Source organism: Rutilus rutilus (genome assembly GCF_951802725.1).
Source record: "Rutilus rutilus genome assembly, chromosome: 12".
Taxonomy (NCBI): Eukaryota; Metazoa; Chordata; class Actinopteri; order Cypriniformes; family Leuciscidae; genus Rutilus; species Rutilus rutilus.
In genome coordinates this window covers 873,460-897,525 of record NC_140217.1, presented here as the reverse complement: position 1 = coordinate 897,525, position 24,066 = coordinate 873,460, and the positions used below count along the sequence as shown (strand labels likewise).

The 24,066-nt window shown below is 38.8% G+C and overlaps 2 protein-coding genes across 4 annotated transcripts; one reads left to right on the top strand and one right to left on the bottom strand.

Annotated features, from left to right (window-relative positions):
- lgals2b (lectin, galactoside-binding, soluble, 2b) lies at nt 1–8,910 on the bottom strand. Of its 3 annotated transcripts, none has more exons than XM_084426980.1 (5): nt 8,698–8,910; nt 5,255–5,344; nt 2,723–2,802; nt 1,912–2,080; nt 1–270 (listed from the first exon to the last, which is right to left on the bottom strand). In XM_084426980.1, the coding sequence occupies exons 2-5, from the start codon at nt 5,255–5,257 to the stop codon at nt 124–126; spliced, it is 399 nt and encodes a 132-aa protein (XP_084283106.1). In that variant the 5' UTR covers nt 5,258–5,344; nt 8,698–8,910; the 3' UTR covers nt 1–123. The 3 variants fall into 3 exon arrangements, with proteins under 3 accessions (XP_084283106.1, XP_084283105.1, XP_084283104.1); XM_084426979.1 differs by lacking the exon at nt 8,698–8,910 and adding an exon at nt 6,237–6,377; XM_084426978.1 differs by lacking the exon at nt 8,698–8,910 and adding an exon at nt 5,730–5,827.
- On the top strand, nt 7,928–22,319 carry kynu (kynureninase). The gene is made up of 13 exons (XM_084426974.1): nt 7,928–8,254; nt 8,882–9,002; nt 9,555–9,637; nt 9,824–9,885; nt 9,971–10,042; nt 10,188–10,262; nt 10,681–10,827; nt 17,050–17,148; nt 17,275–17,348; nt 17,445–17,497; nt 18,249–18,334; nt 21,052–21,309; nt 22,096–22,319. The coding sequence occupies exons 1-13, from the start codon at nt 8,101–8,103 to the stop codon at nt 22,213–22,215; spliced, it is 1,404 nt and encodes a 467-aa protein (XP_084283100.1). The 5' UTR covers nt 7,928–8,100; the 3' UTR covers nt 22,216–22,319.
- The last annotated feature ends 1,747 nt before the right edge of the window (nt 22,320–24,066 follow it).

Below are 24,066 nucleotides of genomic sequence, written 5' to 3'. Positions count from 1 at the left end.
TCCTTTCACATTCCGTCAGTGGATTTATTTGACACTTTCTTTGGTACATTCACTGAACACAGAAGCTGGTGAAGAACACGAGGTCTGACACACTGAAGACCGGAGCGACAGAGAGAGTCCTGCTCATTTGACCTTAATGCTGATGATCTTGACGTCTCCCTTCACGTGCACGTGTTTGAACACGTCGTCGCCGAAGCGGTTTGGGAAGCTCATCATGGTGCCTTCTGGGAGTTTGATGTAGAAAGTGTCGTTGTTGAAGGTGATGGACAGCTGTTGGGAGAGACACGGACACACGGTGAGATTTAACACGCTTTTCAACGTCATCATCATATTAAAGTTCCCCTGTAGTCAATAACTGTATCCCTTAAAACTCATCTTTGATCACCAAAACATATCACATACTTAAATGTTAAAATATCTTGAATGTAACTCGACACCCTTGCCTCATTTAGTATATGCGGTTCTATGAATATGCAAATGAGCCCCCCCTCCACTCACTCACTCAGCTCAGAGATCCACTGGTTGACGATCACACGTTGATCTGATTGGTTACAAGGTAGTTTGTGACGTCAGAAACACCAGCGATTTCAAAGTGTGTTTTTGAGACTGTCTTTGGTTCACTGCAGTTTTAAGGAGGAAATACTCAGCAATGGTGTCGACTTATGAACTTACACAGGGTTTGTCTTAAAGCGTATTAAAAACACCACATAGACACATAAACTACATTAAAAGCTGGATTTTCACCACAGGGGGACTTTAAGTTATGAAAATGTTATTTCTGAATGTTCAAAATGTCCATTTTGGGAATGAATGGATTAAAGTGCATTAGCTATTATAAAGAGTGTGATGGCAGCATTATTCATCCTCAAACCTCTGACCGGTGGGCGGTTTATTGCATGTATAGTTAAAGGGTAACTCTTTATGACTCATTGTGTCATGAGTTTCTGTAATCTGTGAACAGACTAAATCCAGGCACATAGATACTGGAAACACTACAGAACTGGTCAAAGAACACACAGATAAAGGTTTAGGTTTGATCTACATCTATTTAGAGCCTCTTTACACTGAACAAAGCTTCATCTTAGCCAGTATTGGTGTATTTACACTGCAGTGTGCATAGCCAACGTGAAATTTGTAGTTTGTAGAAGAACAGACTTTTTAAAAGTCCCCCTGTGGTGAAAATCTAGCTTTTAATGTTGTTTATGTGTCTATGTGGTGTTTTTAATCTGCTTTAAGACAAACCCTGTGTAAGTTCATAAGTCGACACCATTGCTGAGTATTTCCTCCTTAAAACTGCAGTGAACCAAAGACAGTCTCAAAAACACGCTTTGAAATCGCTGGTGTTTCTGACGTCACAAACTACCTTGTAACCAATCAGATCAACGTGTGATCGTCAACCAGTGGATCTCTGAGCTGAGTGAGTGAGTGGAGGCGGGGCTCATTTGCATATTCATAGAACCGCGCAGACTAAATGAGGCAAGAGTGTCGAGTTACATTCAAGATATTTTAAGGCATGAAGAAATTTTTCAAGGAAAAAAAACGCTGAAATATGTAATTTGGTGATCAAAGATGAGTTTTAAGGGATAAAATGATTGACTACAGGGGAACTTTAAACGACAGAAATCCAGAAAGATGAAAAGTAAAATGTCAAAAAAGGCCAGAAGAACACTGTGATTGTTAAATGCTTTTGATTTTCTCAGGACAGCATCACTATTATTCTGGTCTCGTCGCTGTACACATTTTTCCATCTAATTCAGCTTAAAAACAGCCCTAAATTAAGTGTAATCGTACCTAGTTGAATCTTGTACTTTAAAACCTGGTTAAATTATTTTGATGAGTTAAAGTAATGGGAAAACTTTTGTCATGACCTATTGATCATGAGTGGTTTGAGATGTGTCAGAGGTCACTCACCTTGAACTCTTCGCCCTGCTGAAAGGGGAAGCACGGCTCGCGTTGCTCGGATCCCCATCCGCCCTGTTTGGAGTTGCACAAGATGGTGTTGGTGTCGCCATGAGCGTGGAAACGAGGGCTGAAGTGAAGGGCGATTGCGTCTGCGTCGTGACCGATGTTGATCGAGAACCTGAGGACACAGAGACACGTTAGAGGACACCTTTATGACCTTTAGCTCTTACAAAACCAGTCGTCTTCTGTCGTTATCATAGACTGTAAAAGAATATGTTTGTAGTGTGTCTGACGTCACTCGTAGTGCTTCTGGAGAGCGTAGAGTTTTTTTCTGCTGTAAAGTTGGCCATTTTAACATGGGGGTCTGTGGGATTGAGTCTCTTCTGCAGCCGGCCTCTAGTGGCCAGTCGATGAACTGCAGTTTAAGTCTCTTCAGTGTTGGATTCAAGAGAGAGACCGGAAGGTTGCTGCTTGGTCTATATGCACAGCTTACGAAAATAAGGTCTTAAAACATTCTGCTGACGTTCCCATCAAGTTATTTCTGAATGTTTGTTCTCTGAAAACGTCCAGTTTTTAAAAGGTTGTTTCTTTTTTATATATGAATGTTATTCCATTGTATCATTCTTCAAACATTTATGGGAACGTTACTTTTGAATGTTCTCTGACCGTTCTGAAACAATTAGTTACATTTAAAAAAAGGTTACATGAACATCCGACTGAAACTCCATGAATGATGTATAAATGACGTTTTGAGATCATTATTAAAGAGCAGATAACCTTGAATGAATGTTTTATTAACGTTCACGGTTATGGTACGTACGCGTCACAGCCCGGTTTGACCTTCCCAGAGATCTTCATCTCCATCCCGGCCTTAAAGCTCATGTCATTTATGGTGAACACCTGTTAGACACGGAGGAAAACACCATGAAACATTAAGACATTAGTCTGCATTTTACTGATTGTCACAGTTATGTTCCGTTTGAGTTTGTTTTCAGTCTTTGCTTTTTCCCTGCCTGTCAGTTTCAGGAAACACTTTATTTTACAGTGTCCTTGATACATATGTTACGTGTACTTACCATAGTAATAACAGTAAATGATGCATAATTACATGCAACTAACCCTCAATCAAACCCTAACCCTATAGTAAGAACATGTAGTTGCTTAATATTACTCAGTGCTTAAATATATAATAACACCTTAAAATAAAGTGTAACCCAGTTTCATTATTAGTTGCCTTGGTTACTGATTTGACTTGTCATTCTGTTCATCTGTGTCGTAGTGTTTGTTTCTTGTGTTTAAAGTCCTCGTGTTTTATTTTAGTTTTTGAGTGTCTCACAGTCTCTGTTATTCTGCATTCTACTGAGTTTCATGTTGTGATCATTAATTAAAGACTCTTTGAATCATATCATCTTCATGGCAGTGTGATCAACTACAGATCGAGACGCTTGTATAACGCAACATGGACACAGTTGTGAGAGGATCCCACAGTTTTCTAGTGTCTTCACAGCCATGATGGATCTGTTAAATTACTGTTTAACCTGTGATTCCTGAAGCTGTCGATAAGAGGAACCGTTGTTTGACTGTTATCGGAGCGCCCAAACCCAACGTTAATGATAAACCTCGGATAATAAAGTCATAAAGACACAAACAGGAAGATACTAAGCAAACATTTGATCTAACACACCTTAGTGCTTAGAGACGACACACAGACCCAGAATGACACAATTAACACTGATAAGACAAACGAGAAAGAAACTCAAGCATCAAATAGCTCTGATTTGCACCACATTTTGTTCCCTATATTACCCAAGTTTGGGTCAAAAATGGACAAACCCAACCATTTTTTTATGCATTTTTAACCCAACAGTTGGTTTTATCCATATTTGACCCAAATAAAACCACCCTGCAAGTGTATATTGATGGCTTTCTGATAAATGTTATATTGCAGAATGAGTGTGTGTTAGTCTCATAATCAAGGCTAATAATCTGTGTAACGTTTCTCTTTGATAGTGAAGTTTGAATGCTGCAGAAACGTAGGGAATTCCTCCCCTTGAAACGCACTGAGGGGCCGTTTACACGACACCGTTTTCAACAAAAAAAAACCTAAACTTTTTATGCGTTTGGTCCGTTTATTTACACAACAACAGCGGTTTAGGTGTCTGAAAATGCAAACTTTTTAAAATGTGTTTCAAAGTGCAAGTTTTTAAAAATGATCTCTGTATAAACAACGAAAACGTGAATCTGTGAAAACGCTGACGTCATGCTCACGAGTATTACGTGTTCAGTCTATAGTGTTTCATCGCCATCTACTGGCCTGGCAGCAGAATACAGCGGTTTTAGTCGTTTTCGCGGATCCGTGTGAATGGGGATCGTTTTGATAATGGCGTCGTCTGTACGTGGAAAACTCAAAGGAGAAACGTCTCCGCTTTAAGCATATTGTTGTCGTGTAAATGCACCCTGAATGTCCACACAACAGCAAGTCACTCAGTGTATCTGTCTGTCTGACATTCACACACCTGTCTGTCTACCTGAACCTCACACACCTGTCTATCTGTCTGAGCCCTCACACACCTGTCTGTCTGACATTCACACACCTGTCTATCTACCTGAGCCCTCACACACCTGTCTGTCTACCTGAACCTCACACACCTGTCTGTCTACCTCAGCCCTCACACACCTGTCTGTCTGTCTACCTTAGCCCTCACACACCTGTCTGTCTGTCTACCTTAGCCCTCACACACCTGTCTATCTGACATTCACACACCTGTCTGTCTACCTGAGCCCTCACACACCTGTCTGTCTACCTGAGCCCTCACACACCTGTCTATCTGACATTCACACACCTGTCTGTCTACCTGAGCCCTCACACACCTGTCTATCTGACATTCACACACCTGTCTATCTGACATTCACACACCTGTCTGTCTACCTGAGCCCTCACACACCTGTCTATCTGACATTCACACAAACTCTTTGATCACTCAACACTTCATTCAGTCATTTGCAGGAACTCAGTGGCGGATTCAGCTGTAGAGTTTACTTTAGTTATATTACAATATTTTGCAGCCATTTTTGTTTGTCTGGAAATCACTTTATATATATTTTTTTAGGTTAATTAGTAATTATTAGCATGACATATTAAATCTTGCCAAAATCTGGATTATTTCATGTTAATTTCTAAAACATCACAGTGTTGCAGTTTACAGTGAGATTTCTCCAGAGGAAATGGTGAAATCATCAGTTCATGCTGTTGATTCAACGGCTCAGAGACAGAGCGCCTATGAGACTCTAATATAATCTAATATACTCTAATATAATCTAATATAACATAATATAAAATAAAGTCACTTACCATCTTGTTGTTTGGTGGTGGAGCTGCAGCTGTGTGTCTCCTTCACCTGCCGCTCCTCATTATAAACCCAGGAGGCGGAGCTCAAAAACCCTGTCCAATAGGAAGAGAGCAGAGCGGTGAGACTGAACTAATCACACTCAACTGACTCAATCAATATGACTGTTATCTTTGAGATTCCCTCATGAATAGACTCTTGATTCAGTATCTGACCCAGAGCTGCATGATAACATCACATATTACAGTCCAAATATCTCTAATAGTACAGAACATATGTTAGGAATGCTTTTGTGGGAACCGACACTAGCATTGTAGTTTACATGATAAACTCTAGCTCTAATTATTACTGAGCTTTTTTATTCAAGGAACATTATCGTTATACATTTGTTCAATTGCAAAAAAATAATAAAATATATATATATATATGTTTGGGTAATCCGTAAATAAAGGAAAAATAACTACAAAATCAAATAAATACTTATTTAGAAACGTATCTGTCCTTCACAGTTGGTTGCAATGCAGATATCGAGTAGATTAACAATCTTTAGTCACATAATTCTCAGGAGAACAGATAAACCACCAACATTACACAAACTCAAGTCTTAAATAATATGGAGAAGTAATGAGATAATGAAGAGAACAGGTGAACATAATGATTAATCATGGAAAACTGGATCAAATGACAGGCATAGGGAAGACCAAAGCTAAACACAATGAGAACTCAAACAACTTTCTTTTTCATAGAGTCTCTAATGTACAGTTTCACTTCAGTCAACAAAACCATAACATCTGAGTTCTTATTAGTATACTTTGATCAAACATATAAGCAAATAAATAAAAACATTTGTCATCATCTTCAGAACAATCAATGAAGCCAAAAAGTAAATTTTACCATAAAAGTGTGAGACATTTCTGTAATTAAACCACAATATAACACACAGAATAAGTACAATGCCAAACATAGGTGCGTTTTCCTGATAGTTACCACAGAACATGGAGATTTTCTCTTCAGCTGTGACTGATGTGAGCTGGTTGTGTCCCGTCGAGGATGTTCAGTCCATGTTTCTACATGAGTGTGTTTCTCACGGTCAGTCCTGGTCATTCAGCTGGACGTAATGAAATCTTTCACCCTCTGATCGACACATTGAACACGCCTGATGTCTGGATGTGAGGGGAACGAATCTCATCTGTGATCAGAAACATCTCAGTGTGAAAGAATCATCTGCAGACTCTCTGTGTTCATCTGAACGTTCACAGACAGGTACGTGCAAGGAGAATCATACTCATAATTTGTATGTACTGTGTCTTTAAGACACGACCACTCGATTTGTGTGTTTATGGAAGCTTGTTAATTAGGCCATACTGTGCCTCTTCTCAAAGTCTTGATGTTGTTTCAGGCTCTACTAGAACAGGTTTTCCTGCTTGAATGTTGATTATTCTCCTCATATTCTCCATTGTTGCAGCTCCTCTCTTCCCAGTCTGTCAGTAACGCTCTGTTTACTTCCTGTCTCTATGAAGCCCCTCCTTCTGAGAAGCACACTGTGCTCTGATTGGTCGGCTGGAGCGGCGTGTTGTGATTGGTGGAGCGCTTAGTACGTGAATTGTTCACATATGGTCCTCACTGCAGAACACGAAATCCAGATCCAACTCCTCCCACCTTACATATACCTAAACCTACCCATCTCCACCCCCTGATCCCTAAACCCACCCCTAAACCTACCAATCTCCACCCCCTGATCCCTAAACCCACCCCTAAACCTACCCATCTCCACCCCCTGATCCCTAAACCCACCCCTAAACCTACCCATCTCCACCCCCTGATCCCTAAACCCACCCCTAAACCTACCCATCTCCACCCCCTGATCCCTAAACCCACCCCTAAACCTACCAATCTCCACCCCCTGATCCCTAAACCCACCCCTAAACCTACCCATCTCCACCCCCTGATCCCTAAACCCACCCCTAAACCTACCAATCTCCACCCCCTGATCCCTAAACCCACCCCTAAACCTACCCATCTCCACCCCCTGATCCCTAAACCCACCCCTAAACCTACCAATCTCCACCCCCTGATCCCTAAACCCACCCCTAAACCTACCCATCTCCACCCCCTGATCCCTAAACCCACCCCTAAACCTACCAATCTCCACCCCTTAGATCTGGATCCAACTCCGCCCCCTGGATCTCGTGTACTGCATTGAGGTGCTACTGCAATAACATGCATTTAGAAAATTTGTGCATTTTAATTTCATGCCAACTTTAATGTGACATACTCTAGGCCCTGATCATTCATTCATTCATCTACTTTGATAAATGTGGTGTAAATCCAGCTTTTAATGTTGTCATGTATGTGTCTATGTGGTGTCTAAGTGGTGGCAAATTTAACAAGCTATAATAAATGATCTGGTATTTTGAGCTGAAATTCCACAGACACATTCTGGGGACGCCAGAGATTTATCCGTGAAAAGGGGCATAATATGTCACCTTTGAGGAATAAAATGATTGACTACAGGGGAACTTTAAAACTAACTAGATGAACTAGGGATATTGTAGGGTTTGTAATCAGACAGAAACAGAAAGCAGTCTGAGGGCCAGAGGGTGTGTCTTCAGCTCCGCTGGCTAGTGTTCTCTGAAAGCAGAAGTGGCTCCATGTGCAGAGGAACAATCATGAACTAAAGCGTCAAAAAGTGTGTGTGTGTGTGTGACCTCTATAAATCATTAGCTCTGGCCTGATGTGTGTCCTCGCGGGTCAAAGTCTCTGCATCTGTGCAGCTTCGACTGGCTGGACGTGTTTAAGAGTATATGAGGAGATCTGAGGTTGATCTGAGGTGGATCAGACTGATGAGATCATGGAGAGCCCGAAGCAGATGATCCTCAGGGTCTCTCAGGAGCTGAGCTGTAGACCCACCTCACGCCGGCTGGCAGAACACCTGGACCGGCTCGACCCGCTCCGACACCTGAGACACGAGTTCCTCATGCCCAGAACATCAGACCTGCCCAAGGGTGAGTCAGACACTTCACAGATCACACTTCTGATGGGTTTATGAGCGGTCACGTGAGATATGACGCACAGATTATATCGTCATGATGGAGTATTAGCTCAGATTCGTGTGTGAATCCCCTTGAATACAAACAAGTTAAGTTTGGTGTACTGTAGAAAGATTGTTCACAACACTACTTGGTCAATAACCTTTTGTGAATTTGCTAAATACTTCATTCATAAATGCAGATTTTTGAAAACCCCTTCATCCTTTCCTCATTTTATCAATGAACTCAAAGCTTTTGCTACTTCTCTTTGTACCCTTTCAAGTGAGAAAGCTCCTACAGCAGTTTCTTCAAGAGCTATGTACCCTACAGCTCCTTGATACCCCTCGCAATAACATACTTTAATTTAAATATTATTAGTATTATTAGTATTTTTTATTATTTATTTTTCTCTTCCTTACCTTCATGATTGAGACTTCATTGCTGTTACTTATTGTAATTTTACCTTCTACGTCTGCCTTTTAAGAATTGTAAACTGTTAATATTGTTTGTACAATGCCTATTTTTTATGTAAATTTGTCTATTTCTCAAAAAACAAAAAATTTTTTAAGTATTTGCCCATCTGAGTTTCTCGTCTGTTTTCAGCCGATCTGTCACTTGTGGACGGTTCTGAGGATTGTGTTTATTTTGCTGGGAATTCACTTGGTCTACAGCCAAAAAACACCAAAAAATATATTGATGAGGAGCTGGAGAAATGGGCCAAAATGTGAGTCGCCTGTCATGATTTATCAGCGGATAATAAAACACAGTGAAAATGTCTCAGGGTTTAGAATGCCATTTCGGTGACTATTTTTAAAGGCATAATTTCAATATTTATTGTCTTATTATTCATTTTTACAATAAATAATATGGTAATTTCAACATTTAATATAATATTTAATTTAAATATTACAAATTATTATTTAGATATGTATTATTATTTAAATATTGTTATTTATATTTTACTATTTACAATATAATTGAATTATTTTTATTTTTATTTTATATTTATAATTATTAATTATTTTATTTTTATTTTATTTAATTTTTACAGAAAAGCATATCCATTGTTTTATTAACCATTTCCAAAATGGGTTATAAGGCCATTTATTTTTCACATACAGGTAACAGGTTAACAAGTTCTTAATGAAGTTTTCTTTTTCCATTGATCTTTCCCGCACAGTAACAGATATCGCTAAAATTAATTAAAACAAATCACAGAAATATTCTGAAATGTTTGAAGGAAGTCCCATAAATCCTAAGCACATGTTGTTTCCAGAGGCGTCCATGGCCACACGCAGGGGTCGCGACCTTGGGCCTGGGCCGAAGAGACACTCGAGGGTTCGATGGCCAAGATTGTGGGTAATTTAAGAGTTTCTCAGTTACTTCAGTTTGTTGTTTTTGCTTTTCATATCCGGGTTTCTGATTCAAATGCCATAAGTCTATAATGTGGGAAGTTCTGTCAAGGTAAACAGGGTAAAAAGTGCACTTTACACCACCTCATTTAATCACTGGAGCTTCTGATTTAGTGAAACTATCTTTAAACAGGTGCTAAACCTGAGGAAGTGGCTCTGATGAACGGACTGACGGTCAATCTGCATCTTCTCATGGTAGAAAAACAAGAACATTTGCTAATATTTTTGTCTCTGTGTTGATTTTTTTAACAGTATTCTCCTCTTTTTATGATTCTCTCAGCTTTCCTTCTACAAACCGACACCAAAACGCCATAAAATTCTTCTGGAGGACAAGGCCTTTCCGTCAGATCATGTATGTTAGCCAACACTGCGTTTCTTTAACCTCAGAAACGACAAACTCACGTTCAGATCAAGAGTTCGAAGCATCAAGTGTGAAAAGGCATCAATAACTTTATAAAAGCACTGTGTGTGTGTGTGTGTGTGTGTGCATCTTGCAGTACGCCATCGAGTCGCAGATCCAGCTGAGAGGAATGAATGTGGCGGACAGCATGCTGATCATCAAACCCAGACAGGTTTGTTTTTTTCTTTTTCTCCATTTACAGATTTTTTTTTTTTTTTTTTTTTTGGAAAACAGAACAATAACAACATACACTTACAGAGGATCACAATGTATTCAACTATTATCTATTACATTCATAATAGCATAGGAAACAGATAAAATAATAAAATAGAAATTAAAAAAAATATACAGGGGATAACTTACAAAAAATTCCCCAAACAAAAGGATTAAGAAATTCTATACATCCTTTTTGCTTTTTTATTTCTTGCATGTTTTAAGGCCTGGATATAGTGACCTCATGGAGATCTGTGACATGTTGATTGGCTGTGATTGGCTGTGATTGCTGTGATTGGCTGTGACGGGCTGTGATGGGCTGTGACGGACTATGATTGGCTGTGACCGGCTGTGACTGCTGTGATTGGCTGTTTCAGGGTGAGGACACCATCAGGACGGAGGACATCGTGTCACTCATCGAGTCGGAGGGCGAGTCCATCGCTCTGGTGATGCTCAGTGGAGTCCAGTATTACACCGGTCAGCTGTTCCAGATCGAGACCATCACCAGCGCTGGACACGCACAGGTCAAGCTCACACTCTGTGTTACACTGAAACCACACATTCACTCTCTTTACTGTAAGTGTTACACTGAAACCACACATACACATTCACTCTCTTTACTGTAAGTGTTACACTGAAACCACACATTCAGTCTCTTTACTGTAAGTGTTACACTGAATGACATATTCACTCTCTTTACTGTGAGTGTTACACTGAACGACATATTCACTCTCTTTACTGTAAGTGTTACACTGAAACCACACATTCACTCTCTTTACTGTAAGTGTTACACTGAAACCACACATACACATTCACTCTCTTTACTGTAAGTGTTACACTGAAACCACACATTCACTCTCTTTACTGTAAGTGTTACACTGAACGACATATTCACTCTCTTTACTGTAAGTGTTACACTGAATGACATATTCACTCTCTTTACTGTAAGTGTTACACTGAAACCACACATTCACTCTCTTTACTGTAAGTGTTACACTGAATGACATATTCACTCTCTTTACTGTAAGTGTTACACTGAAACCACACATTCACTCTCTTTACTGTGAGTGTTACACTGAAACCACACATTCAGTCTCTTTACTGTAAGTGTTTCACTGAATGACATATTCACTCTCTTTACTGTAAGTGTTACACTGAAACCACACATTCACTCTCTTTACTGTAAGTGTTACACTGAATGACATATTCACTCTCTTTACTGTAAGTGTTACACTGAAACCACACATTCACTCTCTTTACTGTAAGTGTTACACTGAACGACACATTCACTCTCTTTACTGTGAGTGTTACACTGAACGACATATTCACTCTCTTTACTGTAAGTGTTACACTGAAACCACACATTCACTCTCTTTACTGTAAGTGTTACACTGAACGACACATTCACTCTCTTTACTGTAAGTGTTACACTGAACGTCACATTCACTCTCTTTACTGTAAGTGTTACACTGAACGACACATTCACTCTCTTTACTGTAAGTGTTACACTGAACGTCACATTCACTCTCTTTACTGTAAGTGTTACACTGAACAACATATTCACTCTCTTTACTGTGAGTGTTACACTGAACGTCACATTCACTCTCTTTACTGTAAGTGTTACACTGAACGTCACATTCACTCTCTTTACTGTAAGTGTTACACTGAACAACATATTCACTCTCTTTACTGTGAGTGTTACACTGAACGTCACATTCACTCTCTTTACTGTGAGTGTTACACTGAACGTCACATTCACTCTCTTTACTGTAAGTGTTACACTGAACAACATATTCACTCTCTTTACTGTGAGTGTTACACTGAACGTCACATTCACTCTCTTTACTGTGAGTGTTACACTGAACGTCACATTCACTCTCTTTACTGTAAGTGTTACACTGAACAACATATTCACTCTCTTTACTGTGAGTGTTACACTGAACGTCACATTCACTCTCTTTACTGTAAGTGTTACACTGAAACCACACATTCACTTTCTTTACTGCAAGTGTTACACTGAACGTCATATTCACTCTCTTTACTGTAAGTGTTACACTGAAACCACACATTCACTCTCTTTACTGTAAGTGTTACACTGAAACCACACATTCACTCTCTTTACTGTACGTGTTACACTGAACGACACATTCACTCTCTTTACTGTAAGTGTTACACTGAACGACACATTCACTCTCTTTACTGTAAGTGTTACACTGAACGACACATTCACTCTCTTTACTGTAAGTGTTACACTGAATGACACATTCACTCTCTTTACTGTAAGTGTTACACTGAACGACACATTCACTCTCTTTACTGTAAGTGTTACACTGAAACCACACATTCACTCTCTTTACTGTAAGTGTTACACTGAATGACATATTCACTCTCTTTACTGTATGTGTTACACTGAAACCACACATTCACTCTCTTTACTGTACGTGTTACACTGAACGACACATTCACTCTCTTTACTGTAAGTGTTACACTGAAACCACACATTCACTCTCTTTACTGTGAGTGTTACACTGAACGACACATTCACTCTCTTTACTGTAAGTGTTACACTGAAACCACACATTCACTCTCTTTACTGTAAGTGTTACACTGAATGACACATTCACTCTCTTTACTGTAAGTGTTACACTGAATGACATATTCACTCTCTTTACTGTAAGTGTTTCACTGAACGACATATTCACTCTTTTTTACTGTAAGTGTTACACTGAACGACACATTCACTCTCTTTACTGTACGTGTTTCACTGAACGACATATTCACTCTTTTTACTGTAAGTGTTACACTGAACGACACATTCACTCTCTTTACTGTACGTGTTACACTGAATGACACATTCACTCTCTTTACTGTAAGTGTTACACTGAACGACACATTCACTCTCTTTACTGTAAGTGTTACACTGAACGACACATTCACTCTCTTTACTGTAAGTGTTACACTGAAACCACACATTCACTCTCTTTACTGTAAATGTTACACTGAATGACATATTCACTCTCTTTACTGTAAGTGTTTCACTGAACGACATATTCACTCTTTTTACTGTAAGTGTTACACTGAACGACACATTCACTCTCTTTACTGTAAGTGTTACACTGAACGACATATTCACTCTCTTTACTGTAAGTGTTACACTGAAACCACACATTCACTCTCTTTACTGTAAGTGTTACACTGAACGTCACATTCACTCTCTTTACTGTAAGTGTTACACTGAACGACACATTCACTCTCTTTACTGTGAGTGTTACACTGAGGGCCCTATTTTAACGATCTGAAACGCAAGTGTCAAAGCGCAAAGCGCAAGTAACTTTGTGGGCGGGTCTTGGCGCTGTTGCTATTTTCCCGGCGGGATAAATGACTCTTGCGCCTGGCGCAAATCTAAAAGGGGTTGGTCTAAAGTAGCTTCATTATTCATAGGTGTGGTTTGGGCGTAACGTGAAATAAACCAATCAGAGCGACATCTCACATTCCCTTTAAGAGCAGGCGCGCTTGTTCTAAAGCGAATTCCTATTATAACGGTGGATTTGCCAGGCGCACGCGAGGAGCGGTTCACAGCCGAGGAGACCGACGTTCCCGTCAGGGACGTTGGGGATGGAGAAACACAGCCAAATTAACTTCGGTTAAACAGGCGTATGATAATTTGGGTAAATGTGTAAGCTAGATGTATGCTTTTATAATAAACTGTCTATCTATCTATCTATCTATCTATCTATCTATTTATCTTTCGTAATAATGTATGATTTGCAAAAATGATAACTGCTGCGTCTGTGTGTAGATGAGAGAATCAAAGTGTATGCGCATTGTGCACACGCTACATTGATTAAGGCCAAGCATGCGCCCTTAAAATAGCATATTAATAACATGCGCAACGCGCCACTGACTTTAAACTGTTTTTTTTCGGTTAGTGGCGCAATTGTTTTCTAAACCTGTAAAATAGCATGAGGGAACGTTTGCGCCGGAACACGCCTCCTCTTTGCGCTGAACCGCCCCGGGGAGCGCAAGTGTATTTCTTAGTTAACCGACGTGCTTCTGTGGAGGGAAAAGTCCGCTTTGCGCGGGTGCAAAATAGGAATGATACATGCGTCCGTGTACAAAGTCAATTGCGCTGGGTGCAAGATAGGGCCCTATATGACATATTCACTCTCTTTACTGTGAGTGTTACACTGAACATCACATTCACTCTCTTTACTGTAAGTGTTACACTGAAACCACACATTCACTTTCTTTACTGTGAGTGTTACACTGAACGTCACATTCACTCTCTTTACTGTAAGTGTTACACTGAAACCACACATTCACTTTCTTTACTGTAAGTGTTACACTGAACGACACATTCACTCTCTTTACTGTAAGTGTTACACTGAACGACACATTCACTCTCTTTACTGTGAGTGTTACACTGAATGACACATTCACTCTCTTTACTGTAAGTGTTACACTGAACGACACATTCACTCTCTTTACTATAAGTGTTACACTCTCTGTACTGTAAGTGTTACACTGAATGACACATTCACTCTCTTTACTGTAAGTGTTACACTGAACGACACATTCACTCTCTTTACTGTAAATGTTACACTGAACGACACATTCACTCTCTTTACTGTGAGTGTTACACTGAATGACACATTCACTCTCTTTACTGTAAGTGTTACACTGAACGACACATTCACTCTCTTTACTATAAGTGTTACACTCTCTGTACTGTAAGTGTTACACTGAACGACACATTCACTCTCTTTACTGTAAGTGTTACACTGAACGACACATTCACTCTCTTTACTGTAAGTGTTACACTGAACGACACATTCACTCTCTTTACTGTAAGTGTTACACTGAACCACACGTTCACTCTCTTTACTGTAAGTGTTACACTGAACGACACATTCACTCTCTTTACTGTAAGTGTTACACTGAATGACACATTCACTCTCTTTACTGTGAGTGTTACACTGAACGACACATTCACTCTCTTTACTGTGAGTGTTACACTGAACGACACATTCACTCTCTTTACTGTGAGTGTTACACTGAATGACACATTCACTCTCTTTACTGTAAGTGTTACACTGAACGACACATTCACTCTCTTTACTGTGAGTGTTACACTGAACGACACATTCACTCTCTTTACTGTGAGTGTTACACTGAACGACACATTCACTCTCTTTACTATAAGTGTTACACTGAACGACACATTCACTCTCTTTACTATAAGTGTTACACTCTCTGTACTGTAAGTGTTACACTGAACGACACATTCACTCTCTTTACTATAAGTGTTACACTCTCTGTACTGTAAGTGTTACACTGAACGACACATTCACTCTCTTTACTGTAAGTGTTACACTGAACCACACGTTCACTCTCTGTACTGTAAGTGTTACACTGAACGACACATTCACTCTCTTTACTATAAGTGTTACACTCTCTGTACTGTAAGTGTTACACTGAACGACACATTCACTCTCTTTACTGTAAGTGTTACACTGAACCACACGTTCACTCTCTTTACTGTAAGTGTTACACTGAACGACACATTCACTCTCTTTACTGTGAGTGTTTCACTGAACGACACATTCACTCTCTTTACTGTGAGTGTTACACTGAATGACACATTCACTCTCTTTACTGTAAGTGTTACACTGAACGACACATTCACTCTCTTTACTATAAGTGTTACACTCTCTGTACTGTAAGTGTTACACTGAACGACACATTCACTCTCTTTACTGTAAGTGTTACACTGAACCACACGTTCACTCTCTTTACTGTAAGTGTTACACTGAACGACACATTCACTCTCTTTACTGTAAGTGTTACACTGAAACCACACATTCACTCTCTTTACTGTAAGTGTTACACTGAACGACACATTCACTCTCTTTACTGTAAGTGTTACACTGAATGACACATTCACTCTCTTTACTGTGAGTGTTACACTGAACGTCACATTCACTCTCTTTACTGTAAGTGTTACACTGAACGACACATTCACTCTCTTTACTGTAAGTGTTACACTGAAACCACACATTCACTCTCTTTACTGTAAGTGTTACACTGAACGACACATTCACTCTCTTTACTGTAAGTGTTACACTGAACGACACATTCACTCTCTTTACTGTACGTGTTACACTGAACGACATATTCACTCTCTGTACTGTACGTGTTACACTGAACATTTGTTTAATTTACTTTTACTGTAAGTGTTTCATACTGATCAGAAATGAACATTTGGTTCACATGTCCACATATTACTTTCGGAATGTGTGTGTGTGTGAGAGAGAGAGAGTGTGAGTGTGTGCGTGTGTGTGTGTCTAAATTAATAACTTATTAAAACAAAAATGAATCATCACTGAACGTACTTAAGCTGGACTGACGCAATTTTCTTCTAGAAACAAACTTTGTTGCGTTATTTTCCTGTTATCTCTGTAAAGCTGCTTTGAAACACTGTGTTGTAAAAAGCGCTATACTTGACTTGAATCTCTGTGTGTGTGTGTGTGTGTGTGTGTGTGTGTGTGTCTAAATTAATAACTTATTAAAACAAAAATGAATCATCACTGAACTCACTTAAGCTGGACTGACGCAATTTTCTTCTAGAAACAAACTTTGTTGCATTATTTTCCTGTTATCTCTGTAAAGCTGCTCTGAAACACTGTGTTGTAAAAAGCGCTATACTTGACTTGACTCTCTGTGTGTGTGTGTGTGTGTGTGTTCAGGGGTGTTTGGTAGGGTTTGATTGTGCACACGCTGTAGGAAACGTAGAACTGCGACTTCACGACTGGAATGTGGATTTTGCCTGTTGGTGCTCCTATAAGGTCAGTGTTGTTTTGTGTGAAATATCAATGCTTTTGTGGATTGATTGTATTTGTGTTGAACGTTTGAAGCATCCCATGATGCATCAGAGTCAGTGGTGTGTGTGTGTGTGTGTGTGTGTTATTCAGTATGTGAACTCAGGGGCCGGTGGTCTGGCAGGAGCATTTATACATGAGAAACACGCTCACAGTGTCAGACCTGCGTGAGTATTACACAGCGGCTCTATAACACACACTTACAGATGACATAAAGAGCATGAGACGCTAACAGTGTGTGTGTGTGTGTGTGTGTGTCTCAGACTGACGGGCTGGTGGGGACACGACCTGAAGACCAGATTCCTCATGAACAACGGTATGAGAATCACTTCTGAATCACAAAGATGATCATGTTGATTGTAAATTTTGAGGGATTGTGGGAAATCAAGCCTGCTCTCTGCTGACACCCTGTGGACACACACTGTTACACACTGTTACTGTAGAGTAGCTGTACAGTAGGTGTTGATTAATATATACACTATATACGTTTTGTTTGTTGACAAAGAGTGAATATTTACATTTTTACAGTCAAACCTAAATGTATTCAGACTCCTTCAACATTTCTCACATTATCAGTTTATTCGCTATAGTTTAGAGAATGGTAATAAAATATGAGCAGAACTCAGTTGATATTTGACTGGTTTTGTCCGTCCTTCTGTTAGACTGTCTCACACATGAATTATGTTGAATATCTGTCAGCTGTTAAATTTAACTACACAATTAGATAATACCAGTTTAGCTCAACCAATCACCAAGCAATGCTTCATTGTGTTCAGTCTGTGTGTAAAAAGAGCATTAGCAATTAAAGAAAACACACTTCAGCAGAACATGATCAGCTCAAAGTGTCCCAATCATTATTGGCCCCAAAGTTTCACTGGTAGTCACTGAATGAAGAGTATTGGGGTATAATATGTCACAGTTTACTTTATTTTGCTCTCCTCACTCACATAAATGAACTATAGTGTCCTGATCACACTAGTAAAAAAAATCATACATTATATCTAGTGTCTGATTAATGTTTGGTTTGACTGTATATTTCTGAAGAGTGTGAATGAATGTTCCCTCAGAAATGGAGCTTCAGCCTGGAGTTAATGGTTTTCGTCTCTCCAATCAGCCGATGTTACTGGTGTGTCCCTTACAGGCCAGTCTAGAGGTCAGACATCAACACACACACTGAAACAACACACACCGAAACAACACACTCACCGAAACAACACACACACTGACAACAACCATCATGAAACATACCGACAACCAGGGTTTGAAATAAACACCCAAGTAACGCTGTCAAATCACGAGCCAATTTGGTGAGTTACTTATTATATTTAATCACTTTGCTGGGGAAGTTTGTGTAAGACACATCTGCAGATTTAGCACAAATACTCATCAATAGTCATCATGATATATTAAATACAGTGTATTGCGCAGAATCTGCTCATATCTGGCTTACTTGAACACACACGTCACTACACAACAAATAACGGCGCACTTGTTAATTTGCATTGAAGCAATAGTGAAGATTAAAGGAGTCATAATGTTGTGTTACCTTGGATACCCAAATGCTCTATTATAGTATTTTAGGCACTTCTAAAAAAGAAAAGTGGAAAAAAAATCAACACAGAGCCCCTCAGACCCTTATTTCTAAAGGCATTATTGTCTCGCGAGATCTGATGCGATGTTTTGGCTGTCGTGGACGGTCATTATAATAATGCAAATGAGGGGCACATTGATTGGTTGCAGGAATGTATTTTACTACTTCCAAGCGGTACAAAAACATAGACAAAATACTGCAATAGCTCAATAAATGTGACGGTACTTATTGTTAGTGAAATTGTAATCACAACCAAAGAAAAAAGAAAAAATACACCATTGCCAGATACATTCTTACAGAAGCCCCACTAACTGAAAGCTATTTTCAAACTGCATGTTTTGCATGAGTTTGGCTAATAATGTTTAGTGGTATATTGTTTTCATACTTGCATTTAAACAGTTTTAGCCACTGAGCATGGACTCCTGTACCGTCACTATACTGTAGCTGCTAGTGTAAAACAAAGTGGAAAGATGTGGCTAGCATTCGTAGTCCATTCGAGTCCATTCCCCGTGTTTACCTCGAAGGTAACGTTACATACAATAGCCGCATTAGCAGTTAGCTGCTATTTGTTAACCACAGTAGAGCAATAAAAACACAGTCTTACCTTTTCAATTTCTGGCAAGTCCCTGATGGTTGGGATGGCACCTTTTCCCAAACGGAGCTTCGAGGCCAAGTTCGCCTGATATTGCCCCAAATTTGTAAATGATTCCGGTGTAAAATGTTTAGCACACACACCTAACGATACGCCACTTGAAAGAGTTGTTGGGACAGCGTCATTAAAAATGAATTTCATCCACTGTTCCCTGATAGTTTCGTCCGTTTTTGGTAGATAAAACACATTTGCATGTTGTTTGTGGCAGTCACCCACAGAGCATCTCAGGTGTGCACTCGGTTTCTCCATCTTTCTCGAGTCGACTAAACTGAATCTGAGGGGGAGAGGGGCGGGCTTCCCGCGGCATAGGTTTGCGGTGTCCATATTTGGTATATCCTCCCCCGTCTTGACGTCAAGAGGGGGAAGAAATCAAAATCTCGTTTTTTTGTGCGCGTGCACGTGGCCTATTTTACAAACCCCGAGGTAAACAAACGCTTCACTTTTAAATATCGGCTTCCCGGCCAGTGTATAATCATTATGCAATCATAACATACATTGATTCTCGTGGAAAAGTGAAATTTCTACATTATGACTCCTTTAAAAAGCATTTGATTTACAGAAAAGACAGTGTTATTTTCCAACATCGCTGAAGTTTTGATCTGTCCACCTAAAATACATTTAGTTTGAATAAGAAATGAATGTATGAAATCCAAACTTTATTATATATATATATATATATATATATATATATATATATATATATATATAAGCTGTGACGTAGTTAATCTGGTTCATTTTTCTTTTTTTTGATTAGTCGAAGTTCTGAATGGCCGGTAACTTAAAAATGCAATAGCCAAATTGTCGGGTGATTAATTTCAAACCCTGCTGACAACAATCATTAAAGGGATAGTTCACCCAAAAATGAAAATGCTGTCATCATTTACTCTTCCTCAAGTTGTTCCAAACCTGTATGACTTTCTTTCTTCTGCTGAACACAAAAGAAGATGTTTTAAAGAAGGTCGGTAATTAAACAGTTGCTGGTCCCCATTGACTTCCATAGTATTTTCTTTTCCTACTATGGAAGTCAATGGGGTCCATCAGTCGTTTGGCTACTGACTTTCTTCAAAATATCTTCCTTTGTGTTCAGCAGAAGAAAGAAAGTCATACAGGTTTGGAACAACTTGAGGAAGAGTAAATGATGACAGCATTTTCATTTTTGGGTGAACTATCCCTTTAAAGAGACACTGACATCCATCATGCAACGAGCTGGTTTTACTCATATTACTTTTTTGTGAACATTTCTGTATGTGTGTTTTGTGACAATTTATCAACAAAAAAGTATGAACTCACAATATCCCACTGCAAAACTGAAATGAAGAGCTCTCACTGAAAACAGACACCATGCAATAAAACTATAAACTGAGTAATCTGAAGAAAAGATCATGAAGCAGGACACACACATCCGTATAATCTTCTCTCACTCTTCCCTTCACTCCGGCTGAAAGTTCGTGAAGCATTGCATTATAACACATTTGCATCTTGTGCATACTGCTTTTTGATATCATTTTTAATATCTCAGTGTCACGGGATTAGATTTGAAGATTTCTTTGTTCACCGTTCCCCTAAATCTGATCATAACTCATGATGACGTATTTTGTAGTCACTCTTTTGTAAATATGATGTCCAGATTTTTAATAAGACGACTATGAAGGATCTGAGGAGTAAGTCTGTGCTTCTGACGGGGTATCTGGAGTTTCTGATCACGCATTACTACACCAGAGACCAGTCTGACCCCGATGACATCATCACGACCTCTGACCCCGGTGAACCCTGCGTTGACATCATCACGCCCTCTGACCCCGAGCAGAGAGGCTGTCAACTGTCACTGTCCTTCTCTCGACCAATCAGAGCCGTGTATCAAGAGCTGGAGAAACGAGGAGTCGCTGTACGTGTCGCTTCATCACACACACACACACACACACAAACTAAAATATTTTCTCAATAAAATACAATTATTACCTTTTTCATATAAAATAATGGCATTTTTTAATCATTATAAATAATTATAGTAAAATAAAATGAAATTATTAATAATTAAAAAAAATTTAGTTTGACAACAAACACACCAGAAAACACAGAAGCATAGTTCAAAACATAATAATTATTTATAATTTCTTAACATTGACTCTCAGTCTTTGTTAATCTTTTTCGCATGGTTTCTCAATAGAATTCACAAAAGTATAGAATAGAATAGTAAGTTCTAATAGGGGCTCATTGTAACGCAGTGTGACAACATGCCCCACCTGCACAACTGGGGTTTAAACCCAGCTAGTGTCTTCTGCTGGTTAGCGCAGCATTAAAGAACTATATCAACTGTTAAATAACAGATATAAGATTAATATAGTAACAGATTTGTCTCATTTTAAATAAATTAAAAAAACAACAACAAAAAAACAAGTGAGAAATTTACATTTGCTTTTGTTAAATAAATGTTCAGTCATATCTTCCAAAGATTTCAGAATTTCTATTTCAAAGATTTCTGAATTTATTCTCTATATAGTGTAGATATGGCAGCTAGTAAATACACTAAGATTCGCCATGCTGGCATGTGTGGAAGTATTTAAAACAAGTGTGTGACAACTAGCCCCGCGTTAGTGTGCGCTCACCCCTACAGACGGTGTATTCTGAGGGTGTAAGTGTGTGTCGTAAGTGTGTGTCTGCTTTTTTTCAGTGTGATATGCGAGAGCCTAACGTGCTGCGAGTGGCTCCGGTGCCGCTGTATAACTCCTTCACTGATGTTCATCGCTTCATCAGCGTTCTGGGATCAGCGCTGAGATCCAGCCGAGAATAACACTGGTGACTGAGTGCTTTTATTGGCTGCTGTTACTCTGTGAAACATCACGAGAGAGAGTCCATTATGTGAATGTTTGCATGACCAATAAACATTTTTCTTCACGTCTGCCTCTGTTCTGATGGATTTCAAAGGATTTTGTGCTAAAATATCTCATGTAGGGTCCAGCTAACAGAGAACGTTCAGGCAAGGTTATGAACAAACGTTCTTCCAGTAATGCTAAAAAAAACGTTCATTCAGTTATCTAGTCGTCTAACGTTTTTTTTAATGTTTCTACTTGTTTTAGAACGTTCAGAGGACATTCAAAAGTGACGTTCAGAGAACATTCAAATGTAAAGTTCAGAGAACATTCAAAAGTAACGTTCAGAGAACATTCAAAAGTAACAATAAGAGAACATTCAAAAGTAACGTTCAGAGAACATTCAAAAGTGACGTTCAGAGAACATTCAAAAGTAACAATAAGAGAACATTCAAAAGTAACGTTCAGAGAACATTCAAAAGTGACGTTCAGAGAACATTCAAAAGTAACAATAAGAGAAAATTCAAAAGTAACGTTCAGAGAACATTCAAATGTAACGTTCAGAGAACATTCAAAAGTAACAATAAGAGAAAATTCAAAAGTAACGTTCAGAGAACATTCAAATGTAACGTTCAGAGAACATTCAAAAGTGACATTCAGAGAACATTCAAATGTAACGTTCAGAGAACATTCAAAAGTGACGTTCAGAGAACATTCAAAAGTGACGTTCAGAGAACATTCAAAAGTAACGTTCAGAGAACATTCAAAAGTAACAATAAGAGAACATTCAAAAGTAATGCTCAGAGAACATTCAAAAGTAACGTTAAGAGAACATTCAAATGTAACGTTCAGAGAACATTCAAAAGTGACGTTCAGAGAACATTCAAAAGTAACGTTAAGAGAACATTCAAATGTAACGTTCAGAGAACATTCAAAAGTAACGTTCAGAGAACATTCAAAAGTAACGTTCAGAGAACATTCAAAAGTAACGTTCAGAGAACATTCAAAAGTAACAATAAGAGAACATTCAAAAGTAATGTTCAGAGAACATTCAAATGTAACGTTCAGAGAACATTCAAAAGTGACGTTCAGAGAACATTCAAAAGTGACGTTCAGAGAACATTCAAATGTAACGTTCAGAGAACATTCAAAAGTAACGTTAAGAGAACATTCAAAAGTGACGTTCAGAGAACATTCAAAAGTGACATTCAGAGAACATTCAAAAGTGACATTCAGAGAACATTCAAATGTAACGTTCAGAGAACATTCAAATGTAACGTTCAGAGAACATTCAAAAGTAACAATAAGAGAACATTCAAATGTAACGTTCAGAGAACATTCAAAAGTAACAATAAGAGAACATTCAAATGTAACGTTCAGAGAACATTCAAAAGTGACGTTCAGAGAACATTCAAAAGTAACGTTCAGAGAACATTCAAAAGTAACAATAAGAGAACATTCAACTGTAACGTTCAGAGAACATTCAAAAGTGACATTCAGAGAACATTCAAATGTAACGTTCAGAGAACATTCAAATGTAACGTTCAGAGAACATTCAAAAGTAACAATAAGAGAACATTCAAAAGTGACGTTCAGAGAACATTCAAAAGTGACGTTCAGAGAACATTCAAATGTAACGTTCAGAGAACATTCAAAAGTAACGTTAAGAGAACATTCAAAAGTAACGTTAAGAGAACATTCAAATGTAACGTTCAGAGAACATTCAAAAGTAACGTTAAGAGAACATTCAAATGTAACGTTCAGAGAACATTCAAATGTAACGTTCAGAGAACATTCTAAAGTAACGTTCAGAGAACATTCTAAAGTAATCT